Below are 21,042 nucleotides of genomic sequence, written 5' to 3' on the forward strand. Positions count from 1 at the left end.
TGACATCCACACTTAATGCAAGAAATTAGCTATGGTCAGGACAGCACTGATTCAGCAGGATTCTTCTGGGATGTGATGGGTTTTGGGGAGGAGGGAAGAGGATATGTTCACTTTGCAGACCCTTTGCAGCAAAGATTGAGAAACATGGGAGTTTAAACTGTTATTGCCCAAACTGTCGTGGCACTAAATATAATGTTAATTGACTTCTGGAAAATTGCCCGTGCTGAGGTCAATGTTTACGCAGAGGTTTGTATAGCTGGGGTTTTGCTGTGGGTTTAGGTGAGCTTGGTACATGTGGATGTAAGTATTTGGCTCACGCTGGCTGTATTGAGCAGGCAGGAGGTTTGCAGAGTGTGACATTAATTCTCTCTCAGGGAAGTGGGATGGATCACAGTTCCTGCCTGTCTATCCTATCCTAGTAGTGTTTCCCACGGCCATGGGAGTGCCACAGCTCTGCTGCCCTTGGGGCTCGCAGTTATTGTTTATGCTGCATATCCAGGAATATTGTTGTGTTGTGGGGAGAAGCATTGTGAACTTGAAGGTTAAAGAAATGTTAGAGGTAAAGTGAATCTGGGAGCTACTGGAGAGACAGCCAACCCCAGCCATTCTGATTCAACCATGGCTATAGAGAGGGACCTCATAAAATGTATAGAGGAACCTAGGATGGTACACCTCTACCCCGATGTAACACAAATTCGGATAGAACGCGGTAAAGCAGCGCTCCGGGGGAGTGGGGCTGTGTGCTCCGGTGGCTCAAAGCAAGTTTGATATAATGCGGTTTCACCTATAACGCGGTAAGATTTTTTGGCTCCCGAGGACAGCATTATATCGAGTAGAGGTGTGCTAGGTGAAAATGGAGGACCAGTGCTATTCCATTGATAGAGGGGGCTACTCCTCCTTTGCAGCATAGTCTGGAGCAGGGGTCGGCAACCTACGGCACGCGAGCTGATTCTGAGTGGCACGCTGCCTGCCCAGTGAGAGGAGGAGGAGGAGGAGGAGGGGCGGAGGGGCCGGAAGGCGCCACGCTGGGGGAAGAAGGGGGAGGAGGGAAGCTTGGCTGCCGCAGGACCAAGCTTCTGCCTCCTGCCCCCGCAGGGGAGAGCAGTGGGGGGGGGTCCCGGCCCCCAGCCCCACTCAGCCCCACCGCCCACCACTGTCCCCTGCGGGGGCAAGAGGCAGAAGCTTGGTCCTGCGGCAGCCAAGCTTCCCCCTCCCCCACTTCTTCGCACAACGTGGTGCATTCCGGCCCCTCCTCCTCCTACTCCTCCCCCCTCTCCCTGCCGGCGACGGCCCTTGCGAGGGGGAGCGGAGCCGAGCCGAGTGGCAGCGTGCTCGCTGCTCCGTAGAGCAGGCAGAGAGAGGTAGGGACGGGCCTTGGGGAAGGGGGTGGAACAGGGCATATCCCTCCCAGCCCCCTGCCCTGAGCCGCTCAGGGCAGGGGGCTGGGAGCACCCCCACGAGCCGAGCACCCCAGACTTCTGCCCTGCACCCCAACACACACCCATCCCTCTGCCCTGACCTCGAGTCGCCCCCAACACCCAACCTTCTGCCCTGCACCTCCACACACCCTCCAGCCTTCTGCCCTGCACCCCCACACATCGATGCCCTGACATCGAGTCGCCCTGCTCAGCCCGCTGCAGGCCTAGGTGAACAGAACCCCAGGCTGGAAGCGGGCTGAGCAGGCTGGCGGCGTAAGATCAGCATTTTAATTTAATTTTAAAGGAAGCTTCTTAAACATTTTGAAAATCTTGTTTACTTTACATACAACAATAGTTTAGTTATATATTATAGACTTATAGAAAGAGACCTTCTAAAAAACGTTAACATGTATTACCGGCACGCAAAACCTTAAATTAAAGTGAATAAATGAAGACTCGGCACACCACTTCTGAAAGGTTGCCTACCCCTGGTCTGGAGGGTGCCAGTCCCAATGCCTCTCAAGGAGAGGGAAAACTCAGGATGGAGAACAGTGGAGTTAGTAGAGCGTATTACTGAACTAACAGAGGGCTCTATCTGTTGGGGGGGGGGGGGGGGGGGAGAGGAGCAGAACCATCTCTCTCTAGACAAGTGGTCACATCAGTGACGTATCTGGATATCTAATTGTTTGTTTTGAAGACTGTGTATGCATCAGGGCAGAGGCAAAGGTACGTGTGCTGTTTCTTGAAATCAGTAACAAGCGAGGCAGGAAGGAATGAGAGGAAGGCTCTAGGCAGAAGATGTTCAGTGAAGTGGACACAGAACAGCTCTTTCTGTCATTCTTTACCACTGTCCCATGACACTTATTTGTTCCTCATCTATCTGCCTGAGCTGGGTGACAGCTCATCACGTACCAGGACCTAGGCGATACTGGGCTTCTGCGAGAGCCTTTGATGTTACACCAACAGGAGCTGTGGGCGCTTGGTGCGTCTTAGGATCCGGTTCTGGGTATCTGAATTGTCTCTGCACCAACTAGGTGCACGAGGAACGAAACTGGAATTAAAACAAATCATTGTTGCCCTGTGGTTAAGGTGATGGAACTATAAGGTGTTTATCTTAGTGAGATCAGTGTGTAGCGCAGCACACACTAAAACAACTCCTGTGCGGCAAGGAGAATGGTTCTGAAACTAGCATTGCTTGAAGTCCGAATGGCCAGTCTGCTATCTTCAGTGGCTCTTCTGTCTGCATCATGTATGTGTTGGACGGCAGGATGGGCAGCAACTGAAAGATCCTCGGGAAAGAGGCCGCCTTGCCTTACCTTTCCATGGAGCTGTTCTCCCCAATAATTCAATTGTGTCGGCCTGTTTGCAGGCAATAATTCATTGTTATAGGAACACTACAGCAAAGTGACAAGTTAATAACGGCAGTAATAATAGCAGGCAAAGCCTAATGCTATTTCCTCTTCTCATGCTCTCATCGCCCCAGCCAGCCACCCATGTTGGCTAATGCAATTTGCAGCATTGCTAATCCAGTTTCAGCAGGAATTGTGTTCTATTAAAAGAGAATAACAGTAGCAGGAGCTGTGCTGCCATATTCCTTGCATCTCCGGGGAGATGGCCCTAGTGTTGAAGTCTCTGTCTCTGCTTCATTGTGATTGTATTTAATGTTTAAATCCTTGGAGAACCTTCTCCTGCTTCCTGGCCCCTCCCTTGTCCTGTAAGAGCCCTAACCTGACCACCCCTTCTGCTGTCATTTCCTTCCTTTACTGTCTCCTTTATCTATTCTTAATTGCCTTCTTCCCTGCCAGCTAATTCAGTGGACTTACATCCTCCTTACCCACCCATCTTCCTGCTGCCAGTCCTGAGTCAGGAACGGTCTAAGGTACTTATCTGGCCCCCACTACCATAGTGCCCGAGTGCCTCATAAGGTAGGGATGGCCTGTTATTCCCATTTTACATACAGGAAACTGAGGTACAGAGACAGGTGAGTGACTTGGCCCGAGCAGGGAACTGAACCCCGGGCTCTCGAGTCCCAGGCTAGTGCCCACTGAACTGTCCTTCCTCTCTGGAGGAACTGCCCGGGAGGAGGTGGATTCCAGTGGGAGTGCCCGTCTACCACTAGTGAGGGGGGGAACAGTGCTTCCTTCAGGCAAGAGGCTCAGCCCACTCTGCAGGGTTCACCTTGGATGACACACAGCACCTGAGCAACTGCTCAGGAGGGTGCTGCAGTTCTGGGAGCCCCACTGCTGCAGGAACTGAGGCATGGATCTTGTGTGACAGTCTTCTTGTGGAACCGGCTCAGATTGTCCTGTCCCTGAGCCAGGGAATCTTATCGGGAGGCAAGTCACAGCCCCGTTTTCCTTCCCACCCTTTCCAGCAGTCCACAGACTGTAAATCACCCTTTACAATCCACCAGCCTAACACTCCGAGGAGACAGGCAGCTCCTAAACCCATCCTATTTGCAAGAATTAAATCTTGACCCTGTGGGGCATCAACTATGAGCTCATGCAATCACACTCCCATTGGTGGATCGACCTTTGAGCAGCATATTGTGCACAAGCCCTCTTTGTTTTTGTTTTTGTTTCCCCTTCTACCCTCTCCCCTTTCCCTCTCTCACGTCAAAACAGCCACATTCTATCAGAGGCTTTTAAAACTAGGGCACTCGCTGGGAAACTCGGTAATATTTCGGAAGTTCTCTCCGGGAGAGGCTGTTTCTGCAGAAGCTCTCCTCAAGGGTGACAATCTTCAAAGTGGGACAAGGCAGCCCTTGACTCCTCTCCCCTCCCTGTGCAGATGAGCGCTCTCCCCTGGGATTCCCTGGGCTGCCCTTGGCAGTACTTGCACTTCCTGAAAATTCACCACAAATGCGCAGCGTTGCATTTCTTAGCTGACTTTCCCCTCCCCCCTCTTTAAAAGAGAACGCTCTGCCGGGAGCGTTCTCAGCCACGTTAATTAGCTTGGGTCCTAGAATTTTTGATAGAAGAGCAAAGCCTCCTGTCTGCCCTCAGTGGGACTCAGGTGTTGATTTTTCTTGGGAGCTCTACAAGAGGAGAGCCTTAAACAGCCTTACAAAGAACAGCGCTGATAGGTTGCCTTTATGGAGCCTATTTATCTGCCGATTTCAAAGTGCTTTACAAAGGTAGGTAACTTTTTATTTCTGCAGATAAGGAAACTGAGGCACAGAAATTAACTGTCTGAACCAACACAGCAAGTCAGTAGGAAAAAAAAAAGCTGCCAATTGAGTCCTCTTTACAGCCTCCCCTGCTGCAATTACTAGACTCATTGCCTCCTGAAACATACATTCCCTATGTATATTTGTGTTTATAGCCATTACGTAGTGGCTTCAGCTGAAAAGGGCATGATTTCCAGTTCTGTGGTGTGTACGTCTGCAGCCATGTCACCTTGTGTATGATCCTGAGGGTCAGGGCTGGTCATGCCGCTCTGAGATGGGAGACCTTCAAGGACAGCACAGGGTGCTGCAGGAAGTTATGCTGGTGACTCAGTAGATGATGCTCTTTCTTGTGAGTTGATGCTGAAGCAATGCCCCAGTATGGAAGTAATGTAAGGGCACCATGGGGCTGGAGGCGTGTCTCTTGCATGAGCCATGAGAAATGCTGACCTCTTGTGATTATCAAAATTCCTCTACCATATTCTTCCCAAGAAGAGGGATGTTAAACCCTGGTGCCCTGGCGAAATTCCAGCTTGAGTAATTACCCATTTAACCTCCCTAAATTGCCTCTGCAGCTTCAGTTGGATAACATTATAATGTTACTCCTGTGTGTGTGTAGTGCTGCTTTGTGCTGTTTGTGTATTGTGTTCCACCCCAGAGCTAAGTGGCTTGTGTTTGACAGAACACAGCTACAAAAAGTCAATTAAACACACACTTCACACACACTACACTGTTGTGCTTGGTCATTGGTGGTTAGGAAACTATGCTAGCAGAACCAGATTTAACAATGATTGATTTTAAATGGTTTCATTGCCAGTGTAAATGATGTGTTAGTGTTGTATCAAGAGCCAGTAATAGTGCATGAAGTTACCATCCTCTTTACTTTCTTCCTCCCTCCAGGGAATCCAAGAGACACAGTGGAGACTGGATTATGGTTTGCAGTTTATCTGTACGATATCTTCACCAGAACACACACCTGTTTCCCAGGGCTCCCCGAGCAGATGTTTTGAGACCTATTAAGAGAGCTTTGGTCTCTTGACAGCTTAGCAGAGAATGCTATGTAGCTGTGTGTCTCCACATCACTGCTCCCACTATCCATGGTGTTTTGCAGTGCAGTACAGCAGCCACCCCACCCCCACACCCCTCAGAATAGCCCCGGATAGGCTGCATTGTAGAACCTGGAATTGTAGAGCCAAATTGTAGAGTCAAACCCTTTGCTGTCTTTCTGTTCAGGCCAATCTCACATTGAAGGGGTGGGCAGTTCTGCCTGATTAAGGACTTTGAGGTTTGGCCTATGGAGGATACAGTGCCTGGGACCCCTGCTCTCTTGCCATAACCACATGAACACTACCTCAGGCCAATACAACTACCATGTCTCACAAACGCATCTAAAGATGAACTGTAAAGCCACAAAAGAAATAGCAAAGCCCAGATCTGTATTGAAACAATCTCCCTGCCCCTGTCTGACTGAGCCAGGACCCTGGAGTACTTTGTACCACCACTTCTCTGTCATCCCTGTCAGCTATTGCAGAATTTAAAGACTAGAAAAAGTATTTTAAGCCCTTCTGGGTGCAAAAAGAGCCTTGTGAATGTTGCCTTATGCGCTGCTGTGGTGTGGCTGACAGGAGTGGAGGTGATCAGAGCAATTCCGCACCTGGTCACATACGCGTAATAAATCCCCACAATACTTTGTTTTCTATCCAGCGTGTAGGGTGGAGGATTTATCATCCTGTGTCAGGGATAGCACCAGACTCCTTCACTCTCGACCTGATGCTGGAACTACCTGTCTGGCCCTTCAGACACGCATCTCAAAGCACACCCGCCAATCTACTGTGTGTACGGCTTCTCAGTTATGGGAAGGGAGCAAGAAACAGACCAGAGGCTTTGAAAACTAGGGCAATGGCTGGGAAACACTCCCAGGTGTTGGGGGAAGCAGGAACAGCCATTCTCTGGGCTGCCCTGGTGCTCTGTAACGTCAGGGTGTAAGTGTGTGTGCTGAGAATCGCTATGTATTTTGGTCTGGGAGTGCACCTTTGCCACATCAGTGGAATAAATCGTGTCCATGTGAGACATGGGTCTGTTGCCCAGAAGCACCAGGCTTAAAAATATCCCTTCTCTGTCCTTCCAGCTCCCCTCCCCTTGAAATGCTATAATGTGGGAAGAAAATTAGGAGGGATTCTTAAAAATCTTTCCTATTTTTCATGTTTCTAAATATAGGTACAGTATATGCCATGGGCATGTGTGTATAGATACAGTATGCTCCCACAACACACAGCATGTGTGTATAGTGCATTTTAATAGATATAAGCAAGCAACTTAACATATACAGTTGTTATAGCAACTGAGGTTTCCTTAGCAACAGTTGCAGAAAATAATCCCGTTCCAATTAAAAATAAACTGTTGGAAAGGGGGTTGAAGGGGGAGAAATAGAGCTGCTGAGATTTGCCTTCCTTTTCTATTGGTTTTTATCCCAGGCACTGGAGGACTGGTTATGACTTGAAATAACCTTTTCCCCACCTAGAATGAGACAAGGAGGTGAAGTGGGTCTCAGTGCAACCTGCTTGGTGGATTGGGCTAGGAGGAACATAGCAGCATGAGCCTAAACCTCTCCATTAAGTCAGTCCCCAGAGAGGAAAGCTGGGGGCTATTCTCCCCCCCCCCCCATCCCCTGCTCCCAGTATGCCATTCCATAACGGAGTTATCTAGTCTTTATTAGCATACTGATTAAAGCCAAAGGCAGTACAGGCTCCAGGGGAACTTTTCTGTGCTACCAGGATGCATATCTTCAGAAGTTGTCTTAGAGCAGAAAAGTGTCATTGTCATGGGAGCCTCTTCCTTCCATTTGATGCTGTTTGTATGTACCCTTCTCTCCCCCAGGCTCCTCCCCACACACATTCGGCTTGGCTGACAGGTCAATTGAGACTATAGAATTCAGTGGTAGCTTGGTGAAATAAAAAGTAATGCAAAACAGAGACCCATTGCCCCAGTGAGAAGAGACCCCATTGCATCCTAATAACTAGACCTTGTGGGACAGATTCTCAGCTGGTGTAAATCTGTAGCGCTCCTTTGATCTGAATGAAGCTGTGCTGACTTGCAGTCCTGTATTTCTGTGGTGCCTCTTGTCCCCAGAATGCTTTGTAAACTTCAATAATAGATTTACAAACTTTGTACACAATCCCTTCTCCCAGCACAAAAATGCCTCCACTTCTGGAGTGAAACACCGCAGTGGTATTACCAGGTACAGCAGTGCTACACAGCCATTCAGGAGAAGACCTGCAGATCATCACTAGGCAACAAAAGCTGCAGATAAAATTTAGGTAGAGATTGTAATTACCTGATTTGGACCTTGGTACCAGGGTTAGTTAAAACCCTGACTCCTGGGGCCATTAAAGAGCCAGTGGCACTTTTCACAAGCATCAGGATCAGTATTTATAAATCTGATGGCATTTCCAGTAGCAAAGAGAACTGAATGCTGGGGAACCAGTTCGGTGCTGACTTGGAGGGAAAGATGCCACCTACCAGAAGCACCAACACTCACTCCCTGCAGCATCTGGAGGTCTCCTATCTGAGTACTTCTGGGTCTGACCCTGTTTAGCTTGTGTGGTGTGATGAGATCCAGTAGTGACCTCAGTGCTGAAACTTGGGGTAAATCCCTTCTAACTATGGGGTCTGGGTTCCCACATCCTCTTCTCCTCCCTGCCCTGACCAATACTTATGCCAATCCATTTCCTTCTTGGGGAGGAACTCTGCCCCACTTTCCTAGACCAGGGAAGAAGGGAGATGGACTGAGTCCGAGTTGCCCGGGCCTCGGTGTGCGTCTACTCAGACCCTGCTCCTCACTTCAAATTGTCATTCAGTGGGATCTAGGGCATACCAAATACCAGACAGCCCCCAAATTGCAGGAAAGACACCTTTATAGAGATGTAAATACACTGAACTATTTTGTTTGTGTTACAGTAGTTCCTAGGGGCACCAGTCAGGGATTAAGGCCTATTGTATTAGACATAGCCCATGCACGTACAATAAAAAGAATGTGACGCCATGATTCTTGTTTCAGCATAGAGAGGGCAGCAGGGTTTTAAACCCACTGTTCAGAGCGGGTCTAAACACAGTGGCTAAAATACCAGTGGGTGCTGTGCCTTGCATACACTAGTGCAGCCACCTTCGCTACCACTCGGGGAGCTGAACTGGTGGAGGCAATGGTGGGAAGTTGAGAGAGTCACGGTCTTTGCCCCCGGTCAGACAGTAAGCATGTGGCAGAACTCCTGATTCCCTGCCATGGGCTCTGACTGCAAACAAGACTATGCTTCCCTCCTCTTCCATTCTAGCTGAGTGTCTGTTTCTCACGTTGCTCGTGTTTTTAATGTCCGTATTGATCTGGTCCCAAATAGCCTTTAAAAAGCTTTCAGTTCAGTGAGATGAACGGGGTGTGGCAGGGCACGCGTTCTATCTGCAGGTGGCTTTCTGGGGGGCTGGGTCAGCAGCACGGAGGTTTGCGCAGGAAGCGTTGGAAAAACAAGTGTTCATTTAACAAGTGCAGCCCTAGGGACGGAGGAATCTGAAGTCCCTGGAGAACAGATGATATGTGTGAATCTCCTGCTAGACTGGATGCCTTAATCCAGGATCCTTCTAAGGGGGCCTGAGGCAGCTGTGAAAAACCAAGCCTCTCGCCGAGGGAGCTGGAGGGAGGATTCAGGAGTTCATTGAGGGTGAAGGAGGAAACTGGGAAGAAGATTCGATACAGGGCTCTCTAAATTCCTGTGGATCAAGGGTCCTATTTAGCCCTACGCAAGGAGATCATGGATGAGACTGCAGGTGGCGGGAGGGTTGTCATCTTTTTTTTGTTTTGTTTGTTTTTTTTTCCCTGTATTAATGACCCACCACTTCTCATCCTCCCCTCTCCTTGCTCCTAGTGACCAAGCTACAGGTCAGCAAATCAAAGCGGAGCATTACCCTGGTGGAGAACAGGCCCATCCCCCTGAACTGCTCCGTGAAATCGCAGACCAGCCCAGACTCTCACTTTGCTGTGCTGTGGTATGTCCACAAGCCATCCGACGCCGATGGCAAGCTCATCCTGAAGACAACCCACAGCTCTGCTTTCGAGTACGGCACCTATGCCGAGGAGGAGGGGCTACGGGGGAGGCTGCAGTTCGAGCGGTCCTCCTCTGGAGGGCTCTTCAGCCTTACCGTCCAGCGGGCAGAGGTCAGTGACAGCGGCAGCTACTACTGCCATGTGGAGGAGTGGCTGCTCAGCCCCAACCATGCCTGGTACAAGCTGGCGGAGGAGGTGTCTGGGCGAACTGAGGTCACCGTCAAGCAGCCAGGTAACACGGACTCTCCCGGGCAGTTAACTTTGCCCAAGAACTGCAGCTGAACTAAATCTTGTCCGCACTAAAGTTTTGCCCAGTTGAGCTAAATCCTTCTCCCCTTCCTCCCTCTCCCCCGCTAAACCTTTGTCCCCAAACTGGACCCAATCACACCTTCCTCGCTTCACAGCCTGGGCCTTTGCCCCCAAACTGGAAGCCAGGCTTCCCTTCCCACTTTGCCAAACATCGTCCCCCTGCTTGCTGTTGCTCTTGGGACGCGCCTCCCCTCCCAGCCAGAGTGCTGGAATCTGGTAAGTTCCTCTGTTCCGGCTGGGGTGATGTGTGGTTAGCAAGCGGCGCAGGTGTTCCTGCATAAAGGTCATTCATTCCCCACTGGGCCTGGGCAGCTAATAGGTTCCACACCTGTTTCCGTCAGCCCCAGAGAGCCTGTTACATACATGCTGGGCTAGAGTCAGTGAAACCTCTCAGCCTTACTCTGTCATGCTGAAGCTCAGAGCCGCTGTCACTCTTCCTGTTGCCCCCAGGAGCACCCAGGGTTTACGCATGTGTGTCATGTTCACAGCCTGAGTCCGCTCTACTCTCATCTGTATCATCCGCATTCGTGATGTCTGTCTCCTCCCTAAACCACGTGGGGCTCTGCAGCTCTCCCTGCCATGAGGGAGTGACACAGGCCAGCCCCTCCATGAAGCTTCCCTTTCAAATGGGGACCCTGTCCTCAAGGGCTGTTCTCCCTCTGCCCCCTCGCCCCCCGCCCCCACACACACATACACAAGGAAAGCCCAAGGGGGTTCAGGAATGGAAGCAGACTGCTGGGATAAGGAATGTACCTGGGGATGAGCTTTAACGTTGTGTTAAAGGGAGGAGGTAAAGAGCTTTGTATAGGGTATTTCACAGCCTGCCTGTTCCCACAGCAGAGCCTTGCACAGGAATAAGGAAGTGTGATTTACCAGTCCATGTAGCCCTTTGAGAACTGGCTACTTTCCACATAGCTGGCACCTGGAAATGGAGTTTTGCAGGAAACTGGATAAGGGGCACCATGCTGGGATGGGGGATATTTGCAGAAGTGGGATGGTCAGTAGTCTTGCCTGGTACACGTCTTGACCTGCTGTGTCTCCACACTCTCCTACCTGTCCACTCCTCCTTACCTTACACTGTCCATGGCCTGCACTCTCCATGCAACCCCATCTCCCCACTGCTATGTTTTGATTTAGCCGTCGAGTCATTAACCAGCAAAATGGACACTGGCATTGGGAGCACATGCCTGAAGGGTTAGGGAGAGAAGAAGCTGGATTGGGTCTGAGTGAGGACACAACGGAAGGGGATCTGCCATGAAGAGGGAGGTGTGAACAGGCTGGGGCATTTTACATTGTGTTGAAAGTAGAGGATCGATTTGGGGGGGGGGGGAAGAGGTGGGATCAGCAGTTCTCTTGGGGTGGATCTTTCTGGAGAAGGGGTTGAAGACGCCTTTAGTTGTTGGTGGCTTTGTCTTGACAAGGAAAAGTGATCAAGTTGAGGTTGGGCTTAGCTACACAGGATGGCTCTTCCTATGTCAGTGTTAAGTAAGAGTGCAACTCCTTCAGTGTAACTCCTGTTTGAGACCGTGTCCTGCCGCTGGAGTGGGGACTAGTGACCTAATGAGAGGGAGCAGGCATGTGTGTGCCTGGCAGAGCTCTGCATGCAGGGCTTTTTCATCTCCAGTTTGATTTTACTCTCTGCCAATATCCCGACGGGAGCGTGTCTCAGCTCTCTTGCACTCTGCATGAGAGATGAGTAATGAGTTTAATGAGGTGGGAAGCTGGCTGCCAGGGAGAGAGAAATCTGCTCTGCTGGTGGTTTCCATGGCAGAGGATGTCACCGGCAGAGATGGGAAATGGAGATAATAAGGATGTACTGAATTAATCAGGGTCCTACCCCTCTCCGCCAAAGCGGTCATCAACCATAGATATGCAGAGGGCTGTTTATATGTGGGGGAGGGAGGCTCTTTAAAGGCTGACCGCTTCCCCCATCCATGTCTCACTCCAGAGACATATTATCGGGGCCTCCTCCTGGAGGAGGAACCTGCTTTGCCCAGACAGCTAGGGGACTCCAGCTTCCTCTGCATGTGAAGAGTACCCTGTGGGGGTGACTGCAGCTGAGGAAGAATACCCTCTAGGTCTAGGGAAGGAGGAGGGAATAGCGCAGCTGGGAGGCAGGTCTGCAGAATGATGATATGCAGATGAGCAGTTCAGCTCATAATACTTGACCGGTAATCAGTCCTTCAGCGTTTCAGCAGTCGGGGCCTAGGCAGGACAGAGCAGTTATCCTACAGCTGTAGTGTAGCTAGTCTCCAACCTCTAGGTCAAGTGTTGCCTTGTCTATTTACCCAGGCCATGAAACACCGCAGACTAGAGTACACCTCTACCCCGATATAACGCCACCCGATATAACACGAATTCGGATATAACGCGGTAAAGCAGTGCTCCGGGGGGGCGGGGCTGCGCACTCGGGCGGATCAAAGCAAGTTCGATATAACGCGGTAAGATTTTTTGGCTTCCGAGGACAGTGTTATATCGGGGGTAGAGGTGTATATGGCCCAAGGGCCAATTGGTCACCAGACCCAGCTGTTCACAGCACTGCACGGATCCTCAGACTCTGGTCCAGAGAAGTACAGATTTCAAAGGGTGGTTGAGGGGGGTTACATGCCTGGGGACCTATGTGTGATGGGAGGAGGAGGGTTGTAACCCACTATCAACTTTGCACCCCTAAACCTTATGCCACTAAGTGTTATGTGAGACCCTTTAGCACCCATCTCTGTTCTGTCATGACAGAACATCTACTGTACCAGGGAAGCTCAAACCCTGCCCTTTCTGAGGGTTTGCATTGGCAGCTTGCTAGGAGTCTGGGATACACACATTATGTGCATACACAGCTGATTGCAGCCACCCTCGGTGTCAATTAAGTTGTAGGTCAAATGGAGGAGAAATTCCTAATCTAGTGACACCAGGTGTGACCCCTTCAGCTCCAGATAGTCTTGTTGGCATGTTCTGAATCCCCAGATCCTGTTAGACGATTGCTTTGTCTCCAGTACCTCTCTGGCCTCCCACACCATGGGGATTGGGTGACTTTGTATTTATGTCACCTGAGAAATAAAGGGGCCCTAAGAAAATCAGGGGCCCAAATTCCATTGAATTTCAAAGGGATTCAAACTAACTTCCTTTGGCTCCTTTGAAAATCCTAGCCTTGTCTTTTTTACCACACCCAGAATTGTGTTAGATGGTTCACAGAACAAATAGGAAGCTCCCGGGAGCTGAGATCCTGAGTTTAGATGTGAGTGGGGAGGCGCACACGGCTGGGAAGGGATTGAGGTGAGGAAGGACAGCGGTTGTTGCAGTCATGTCATTGTGCTATGTTTTTGGTCTCTGTTCCCACCCCAGACAATCGTCTGCAGGTAAGCCAGACCCAGAAGAATCTCACAGTTCTGGAGAACCAGTGGGTGACGCTGGAGTGCGCAGTCACGAACCGGACCAGCCCCGCTTCGCAGCTCTCGGTGGAATGGTACGTGTGGAAATCTGGCCACCCAGAGAAAGAGGCAGTGGCACGGCTGAGCCGCCAGGCCACTCTGCAGTACGGAGACCTGGCAACACTGAGCGACCTGAAGGGCAGGCTACATTTGGAGAGCCCTTCCCCAGGCCTGTACCTGCTCACCCTCCAGAACGTGATAGTGCAAGACAGCGGAGCCTATGACTGCCGCGTCGAGGAGTGGCTCTTGGATCCCAGCAATCAGTGGTACAAACGGGCAGAAGACCTCTCTGGGCTGACTACTGTCACCGTGAAACAGCCAGGTAACTGGATCCTCTGGGTCACGTTCATCGGGCTCTGGGGCTGCATCAGAGAGAGAGACCCTTCCCCTCCCTCCCAAACTGTGAGGGTCCTAACCTGGCTTGCCAGGCCTCTCCTCATCACCCCCCTGAAACCAGAAATCTCCCACATAGTGAGAAATGGCGTACTTGACTATTCATTGTTATAATGGCACATCGACCACCTCAAAGCACTCCCCAGACATGACAGCTTGGCAGCCTCATCTCCAGCGGGCATGTGAGGGAGCCATATCTCACTCCAGCCTGCGTGTTATCCGCCAGCTCAGGACTGATTTGGGCATGCTGGGGAGGGAGGGGAATGGCGGCAGTGTGACTCTTTCATGCCCGTTGCCAGCTCCCTCCCTGTTTCTCTGCTTTGTTCCCTCACCCCATGCGCTGCAGCTGAGCTGGGGGGAGCAGGACTGGCAGCAGCAACAGCTTGAGCTAACGTCTCTGTGTCCCTTCATTGCTACCATGCTAATCTGGAGGGAGAACACAGGGGTACTGCAGACACAGCAATCCGCTAATAGGATTTGGGGATTGGTTGTCTTCCTCTCTGATATTGCTGGAGGGCCTATGAATTTTTTTAAAACACCAGCACCACCCTGACCCTGAGGTGCAGCAAGGGGGTGAAGGTGGAGAGCGTGGAATTTATATCTAGATATTTTTTCATTTCAATCATTCCAATGACTTGCATTGCATATATTTTACACGTTGTTACGGTTCTGGTTTAAAATGTGACCTCGTGTGACATAGTGATCTGTTTAAAGGGACCTTATGGTCTTGCATGTGCATCTGATGGGAGATAATTACATGGATTGAAAGCCTCTTCAGGCATTCAGATCAGAGCTTTTATCCAAGCTGTTAAGCAAGATGGATCATCGCCATTCTACAGATGGAGAAACTGGAGCACGGCAATATTGTGACCTGTCCAGTCTGGGAACAGAACTCCTGGCCCTCTACCTGATGAGGGGGTTAGGAAGCAATTTCTCCTGTGAGGAGATTATTTCATAACTGCTCACTTTTGGGGCTTCTTGCACCTTCTTCTGAAGCATCTGCTGCTGGCTGCTGTCAGAGACAGGGTACTGAGCTAGATGGGCCACTGGTCTGATCTGGTATGGCAGTTCCTGTGTTCCCTGCTGCTGCCAAATACACGCTCGTGCCATGTACAGCAAAGTGACAGTGGGAACAGAACCCTTCCTTGGCCTTTCCAGAGCCTGTGTGTGCTCTGCAGGAGGTGTATGTCTGAAGCCTTTCACTCATTACAAGAGCCCCTGGCTGGAAAGTGAAGCCAGACAAATTCAGACTGGAAATAAGACACACATTGTGAACAGTGAGGATAATGAACAACTTACCAAGGGAAGTGGTGGATTCTCCATCCTCTGAAGTGTTTGAATCAAGACAGGATGTCTTTCCAATGAAATGCTCCTGTTCAGCCAGAAATTATTGAGCTTGATGAAGGAATCACTGGTTGAAATTCTCTGGCCTGTGCTAGACAAAAGGTCAGACTAGACAATCATAATATTCCCTTCTGGATTTAAGCCCCTGGGAATACATTCATTGATTGTTTTTTACACAGATCCCCAGGATATTTCATTGGGACTTCTCCATGGGGATGTGCAATGCTGCTGGCAAAATGTCAGGAGACTGGGAAGGTTGTAGCAGGGATGTAATTCCCTGTGGAGAGGATTTGTGCCCTACAGGGGAAAAATGCTCTCTCAGGGATTATGAAAATCATATCCATGAAATCTTGGCTTGGAAAACTTTTCCAAATGAGCTGGCTTGAGCAGAAAGGTCCTAATGTCTCCAGGTGATTACTATGTAGATTACACATACTATAACTACGATTATATATACATCTCCATTTGGGCTGAAACTTCCCAGACCTGATCTAAGCCCTGAGATGAATGATTTAGCAAAGTGTAGAAGGAAATCCCTTCAGCCCCTTTTAAGCTGTGAAAGTGTGTGTTTGCGTTGGATGGGTTGGGGGAAATAGGGGAAGAGGACTACACTGATTTAGGTTTAAAGAAAAGCAACTTTTTTTGCTCACAAGTAACTCAAAAATGGCTGAACAAAAGCTCCAAACTTAGTGTGTCACTCATTCTTTCATGAAAAAGAATCTCTTTGTTCTTATGTTTTGGGAATCAGTAGTTGTGAGCAATTGGCAAATACTCACTGAGCATGGTCTGAAGTAATCTTGTAGGTAACTTGCAAAAAGGAGGAAAACTGGGTTTTTGCCCTTCCTGTATTTGTTGCTTTATGAGGAGGCCTGGATTTGCCTTGCTTGTGTTTATCTTAGAAATATCAAGAATCTCAAGGCATGTCTTCTCCATTTCCTTCTGCGGCCTCCCTGAAGGACACGAACTCAAACCATTGGCATGTACCTGCAGCCTTACATCACCTGCATGAAGTTTCTTATATGGAAATTTCCTTAGGACCATCTCAAACACCTAAGAACTGCTAGAAAGGTGCCCTGTTCCTGCAAATCCTAAGAGCCCTGATCCAGCAATGCTTGGGAGGCCTGGAGGAGGGGATCCTGCTAGCTGCAAACACCACCTGCTGCCCTTTAGAGGGAAGTCCTGATGCTTCAGACCTCAAGTTCACAAAAAAAGAGTCCCACTTCTGTGAACTTCTTTAGACTCTCAGGATGGGGGCTCCACTGCTGTAGAGAGTTGTAGGAGAGCCACACTCCTATTGTCTGCTTAACGTCTGCAGGAAGTGGGGCAAGGGAAATGCAGGTGCAGAAGACTTTGAGGGTTGATAGTATGAGGGGAAAAAGTCCCTCCTACTTCAGCTACTCCCCACTGTCCATGAAGGGGATCACGGGGAGTGGAGACTTTCTTCCCTATTCCACCCCTTTGTCAGCCTTAGGCCTGGTCTACACTACAAACTTAGGTTGACATAAGCCACGTTGGGTCGATTTAGTAATGTATGTGCCTACACTACCGAGTCCCTTCCGCCGACCTAAGTGGCCTGTAAAATCGACTTCTGTACTCCAGCTCTGCGAGAGGCATAGCGCTTGATTCAACATCCATGGGTCGACATGGGGATAGTGTAGACACTGCGTTGTGTAATTCGAATGAATTGGCCTCCAGGAGGTGTCCCGTAGTGCTCCGCTGTGACCACTCTGGAGAGCACTTTCAACTCCACTGCACGTCAGCCAGGTACACAGGAAACAGTCGCTCCCCTGTTAAAGCTCTGGGAACTTCTAAATTTTCATTTCCTGTTTGATCAGCATTGAGAGCTCACCAGCACAGCTCATCATGGAGACTCAAGGCTGCAAACGCGCTCCAGCATGGAGTACACAGGAAGTGGTGGATCTTATTGCTGTGTGGGGAGAAGAGTCTGTGCAGGCAGAGCTCCGATCCAGCAGAAGAAACGCTGACATCTATGCCAAGATCGCACGGGGCATGGGGGAGAAGGGCTACACCAGGGACACGCAGCAGTGCTGCATGAAAATAAAGGCGCTTTGGCAAGCGTACCAGAAGACAAGGGAGGCGAACAGTCGTTCTGGTTCTGCCCCACAGACATGCCGCTCTTATGAGGAGCCGCATGCGATTCTCGGCGGCGACCCCACCATTACCCAAAACGCTTTGTGGATACCTCCCAGGAGCCTCGGGTGACCTCAACCAACAACGAGGAGGACGTTGAGGAGGAGGAGGAGGAGAATGTGAGGCAGGCAAGCGGAGAATCCATTCTCCCCGACAGCCAAGAACTGTTTTTAACCCTAGAGCCCATCCTTTCACAGGACCAGTCAGCGGCAGAGCGTAATGCCAGGCAAGGCACCTCTGGTGAGTACACATTTCCAATCAAACTGTAGGGGTTACATGCTATTATTTTTTAGGTTTAATCTGAACAAAAAGGTAGGTGTAGTGGGTATCGATGGCCACTCCAGCTACGCAGAGGGTGCTCTCCGAAAAAGATTGTGTATGTGCACAGGGATGGGCCGGGAATCCTCCATGGAGATCTCTAGGAAGCTTTCATGGAGGTACTCTGCAATCCTTCGCAGAAGGTTTCTGGGAAGGGCTGCCTTATTTCATCCACCACGGTAGGACACTTTCCCACGGCACTCCAGTATTAACTCTGCTGGCATCATTGCAGCATAAGGACCAGGTCTGTACCCAGACACTTGCATCATCTGCTCCCTTGCTGCCTCTGTTACCCTCAGGAGAGTGATATTGCATATGGTCACCTAGGGGAAATGGGGGAAGGTTTCAACGCTAGCCCCTAAACCGAAAACAATTCAACAAGTAATCCGCCCCCTGTTTGGTGAAATCTGGGTCATACAACCACGCTTTGCCAAATGTGCCATGGTTGTGGTTGGAAGGAATCACCGCGTATTGCAACCAGTATTTTAAAAAGGGGGGGAGGGTGGCTTCCTATTTGTCTCCCTCCCCGTCAGCCCAACCCAATGCCGCTTTTGTAAAAAACAAACTATTTGGGGGGCTTTACACTGCAGCCTGTCCTCAAGCACCATCCAGGTTGCTAGGGGCAAGGGGGCTTTTCTCAAGTTCCAATGAGTGATCCCAAGGATGTCCTCACGAAAGCTGCTGCACAAGACCTCTCACCCATGCCTCGTGGCCTTACTCACCATAGCTGGAGCAGCAAACTGACTCTTGCAGTAGCCAGTGGTTGTGATTATGTTGTGGTTTGCAGGGAAGTGCATTGAAGGGTGGTTTTTTTATTTAAAAAAAAAATTAACCTGGCACCAGAAACAATATATGCACTGCCAATGCTACCCTTGTGCTTTGTCTTCCTTGCAGCTGAAACCTTGTCTGTCGGCGCATCCTCCACACTGGGACAGAGACTTTCCCAGATTAGAAGGCGGAAAAAGAAGACTCAGGAGGACATGTTCAATGAGTTAATGCGCGCCTTCGAGAGTGACAAGACAGAGTGCAGAGCATGGAAGACTACACTGTCTGAGAACCTGGACATGGACAGGGAGGACAGGAGAGCATGCAGGGAACAAGAGCGTGCCAAGCAGGAAGAGCTGCTGCGGATTATGAAGAAGCAATCAGACATGTTGAAGCATCTGGTTGAGGTTCAAGAAAGGCAGCTGGATGCTAGAGTCCCTCTGCAGCCTATGCTGAACCTGCTGCCATCATCACCCAGTTCTACATCCTCCTCCCCCAAACGTCCTATGAGGCGGGGGAGGAAAGTTCGCTATCCCTTGCACTCAACACCAGGGGAGGGTACAAGGACCAGAAGGCGCCCATTCCCACACCTTTGATTGTTATTGCAGTGCATCTGTAAGCAAGTTGTCCTTGTTTCTCCCCCCATAGTGTTATCAGCCCTTTTGCCCCAGGTTATTTTACTTTTCTTTGCTGTCTCTGTGTTTGTGCGCATAATAAAACTTAACAAATTGAGAAGAAAAGGCTCTTTATTCATTCAACACACAGTGGTTGGTGGGGGTGGAATTTACAGGGAGAAAATGCAATGAAGTGGACAGTTTGGTAAGGAACAACACAGATAAGTGTCACATTACTCTGGCTCATTGCTGAAACTGGTTTTCAAAGCCTCACGGAGACACAGCGCCCCTCAGTGTGCTCTTCTTATTGCCCTGGTGTCTGGCTCCTCAAAATTGGCTGCCAGGCGATCTGCCTAAACTCCCCAACCCACCAGAAACCTTTCTCCCTTTGTTTCACAGATATTATGGTGCACACAGCAGGCAGTAGTAACAATGGGCATATTGCTTTCACTAGTAAGCAAACAACGCCAGGGACCTTTTAAATGTCCAAAGGCACATTCCACCACCATTCTGCACTTGCTCAGCCTGTGGTTGAACCAGTCCTTACTGCTGTCCAGGCTGCCTGTGTACGGCTTCATGAGCCATGGGAGCAAGGGGTAGGCTGGGTCTCCCAGGATCATGATTGGCATTTCAACATCACCAATGGTTATCTTGCTTTCTGGAAAGAAAGTCCCTGCTTGCAGCTTTCTGAACAGACCTGTGTTCCTAAAGATGTGCGCGTCATGCACCTTTCCCAACCATCCCACATTTATGTTGGTGAAACAGCCCCTGTGATCCACCAGCACTTGCAACACCACTGAGAAGTACCCCTTATGTGCTCTTTGGCAAGGTGGTCTGGTGCCAAGATAGGGATATGTGTTCCTTCTATCACCCCACTGCAGTTAGGGAACCCCATTGCAGCAAAACCATCCACTATGTCCTGCACGTTGCCCAGAGTCACTACCCTTCTTAGCAGAAGTCTGTACATGGCCCTGCAAAGTTGGATCACAACAGATCCCACAGTAGATTTATCCACTCCAAATTGATTCCCCACTGACCAGTAGCAGTCTGGCATTGCAAGCTTCCACAGAGCTATCACCACTCACTTCTCAACTGTCAGAGCAGCTCTCATTTTAGTATTGCTGTGCTTCAGGGCAGGGGAAAGCTCTTCACACAGTTCCATGAAAGTGGCCTTATGCATGTGAAAGTTCTGCAGCCACTGCTAGTCATCCCATAGCTGCATAACCATGAGGTCCCACCAGTCAGTGCTTGTTTCCTGGGCCCAGAAGCGGCACTCCACCATGTCAAGGTGATGCGTGACTGTCGCCAGCAACTGCGAATTGCTCCGCTCTATGTCTTCTAGCAGGGCTGCTAGCGTGGTATCTCATTGTTCCGTGTGGCGGCTCCTGCTTCGGCTGAGCAAATACTGCAGGATAAGGCATGCTTTGTAATGCTCACAACAACAGTGTACAGCTGAGCGGGATCCATGCTTATCGTGCTATGGAGTCTGCTTGGGTAACCCAGACCTACAAAAAAAGGCGCGAAAAAGGCTTGGTTTGTTTGCGGTTGATTTCAGGGAGGTAGGGAGGTAAGTGCATCATGGGAGGCTAACACCCTGTTCCCATAACCATCCGCGCAAATGTTTGGTCCCATAAGGCATTGCAAGCCCAACCCAAAATTCCACTCAGATACGTGCACTGTGGGATAGCTACCCACAGTACAGTGCTCCGTGCATCGATGCAAGCCCTGCTAGTGAGAATGCACTCCACCGATGCAATGAGCATAGTGTGGACACGCAAGATCGACTTGCTTAAATCGGAGGCTCGATGTCTACTTGACTTAACTTTGTAGTGTAGACACGGCCTTTAGGAATCTCAGAGCTTCCCCTGATCCCATGAACCTTGGGCTGCTCATCAGGGCTCTCTGCTGACCTTGGTAGGTTCCAGGAAGATCCCCACACAACCTGTAACAGGCTTCCCAACCAAAAATGATCCCAAATTAGCCCCTGAACCCAGGAGCCAGCCAAAAAACCCTCCTGAGGTCTACAAAGGAGCAGTGCTCCCTTAAA

General features: G+C 50.0%; 1 protein-coding gene across 1 annotated transcript in view; it reads left to right on the forward strand.

Annotated features, from left to right (window-relative positions):
* IGSF3 (immunoglobulin superfamily member 3) overlaps positions 1-21,042 on the forward strand; it is a 112,905-nt gene that overhangs the window by 87,481 nt on the left and 4,382 nt on the right. The window contains exons 6-7 of the mRNA XM_065419441.1: positions 9,498-9,908; positions 13,325-13,732. Coding sequence (XP_065275513.1) covers positions 9,498-9,908; positions 13,325-13,732 — 819 coding nt within the window. The remainder of the gene's footprint in view (positions 1-9,497; positions 9,909-13,324; positions 13,733-21,042) is intronic.

This window comes from Emys orbicularis, chromosome 1 (assembly GCF_028017835.1).
Source record: "Emys orbicularis isolate rEmyOrb1 chromosome 1, rEmyOrb1.hap1, whole genome shotgun sequence".
In the NCBI taxonomy this organism is placed as follows: Eukaryota; Metazoa; Chordata; order Testudines; family Emydidae; genus Emys; species Emys orbicularis.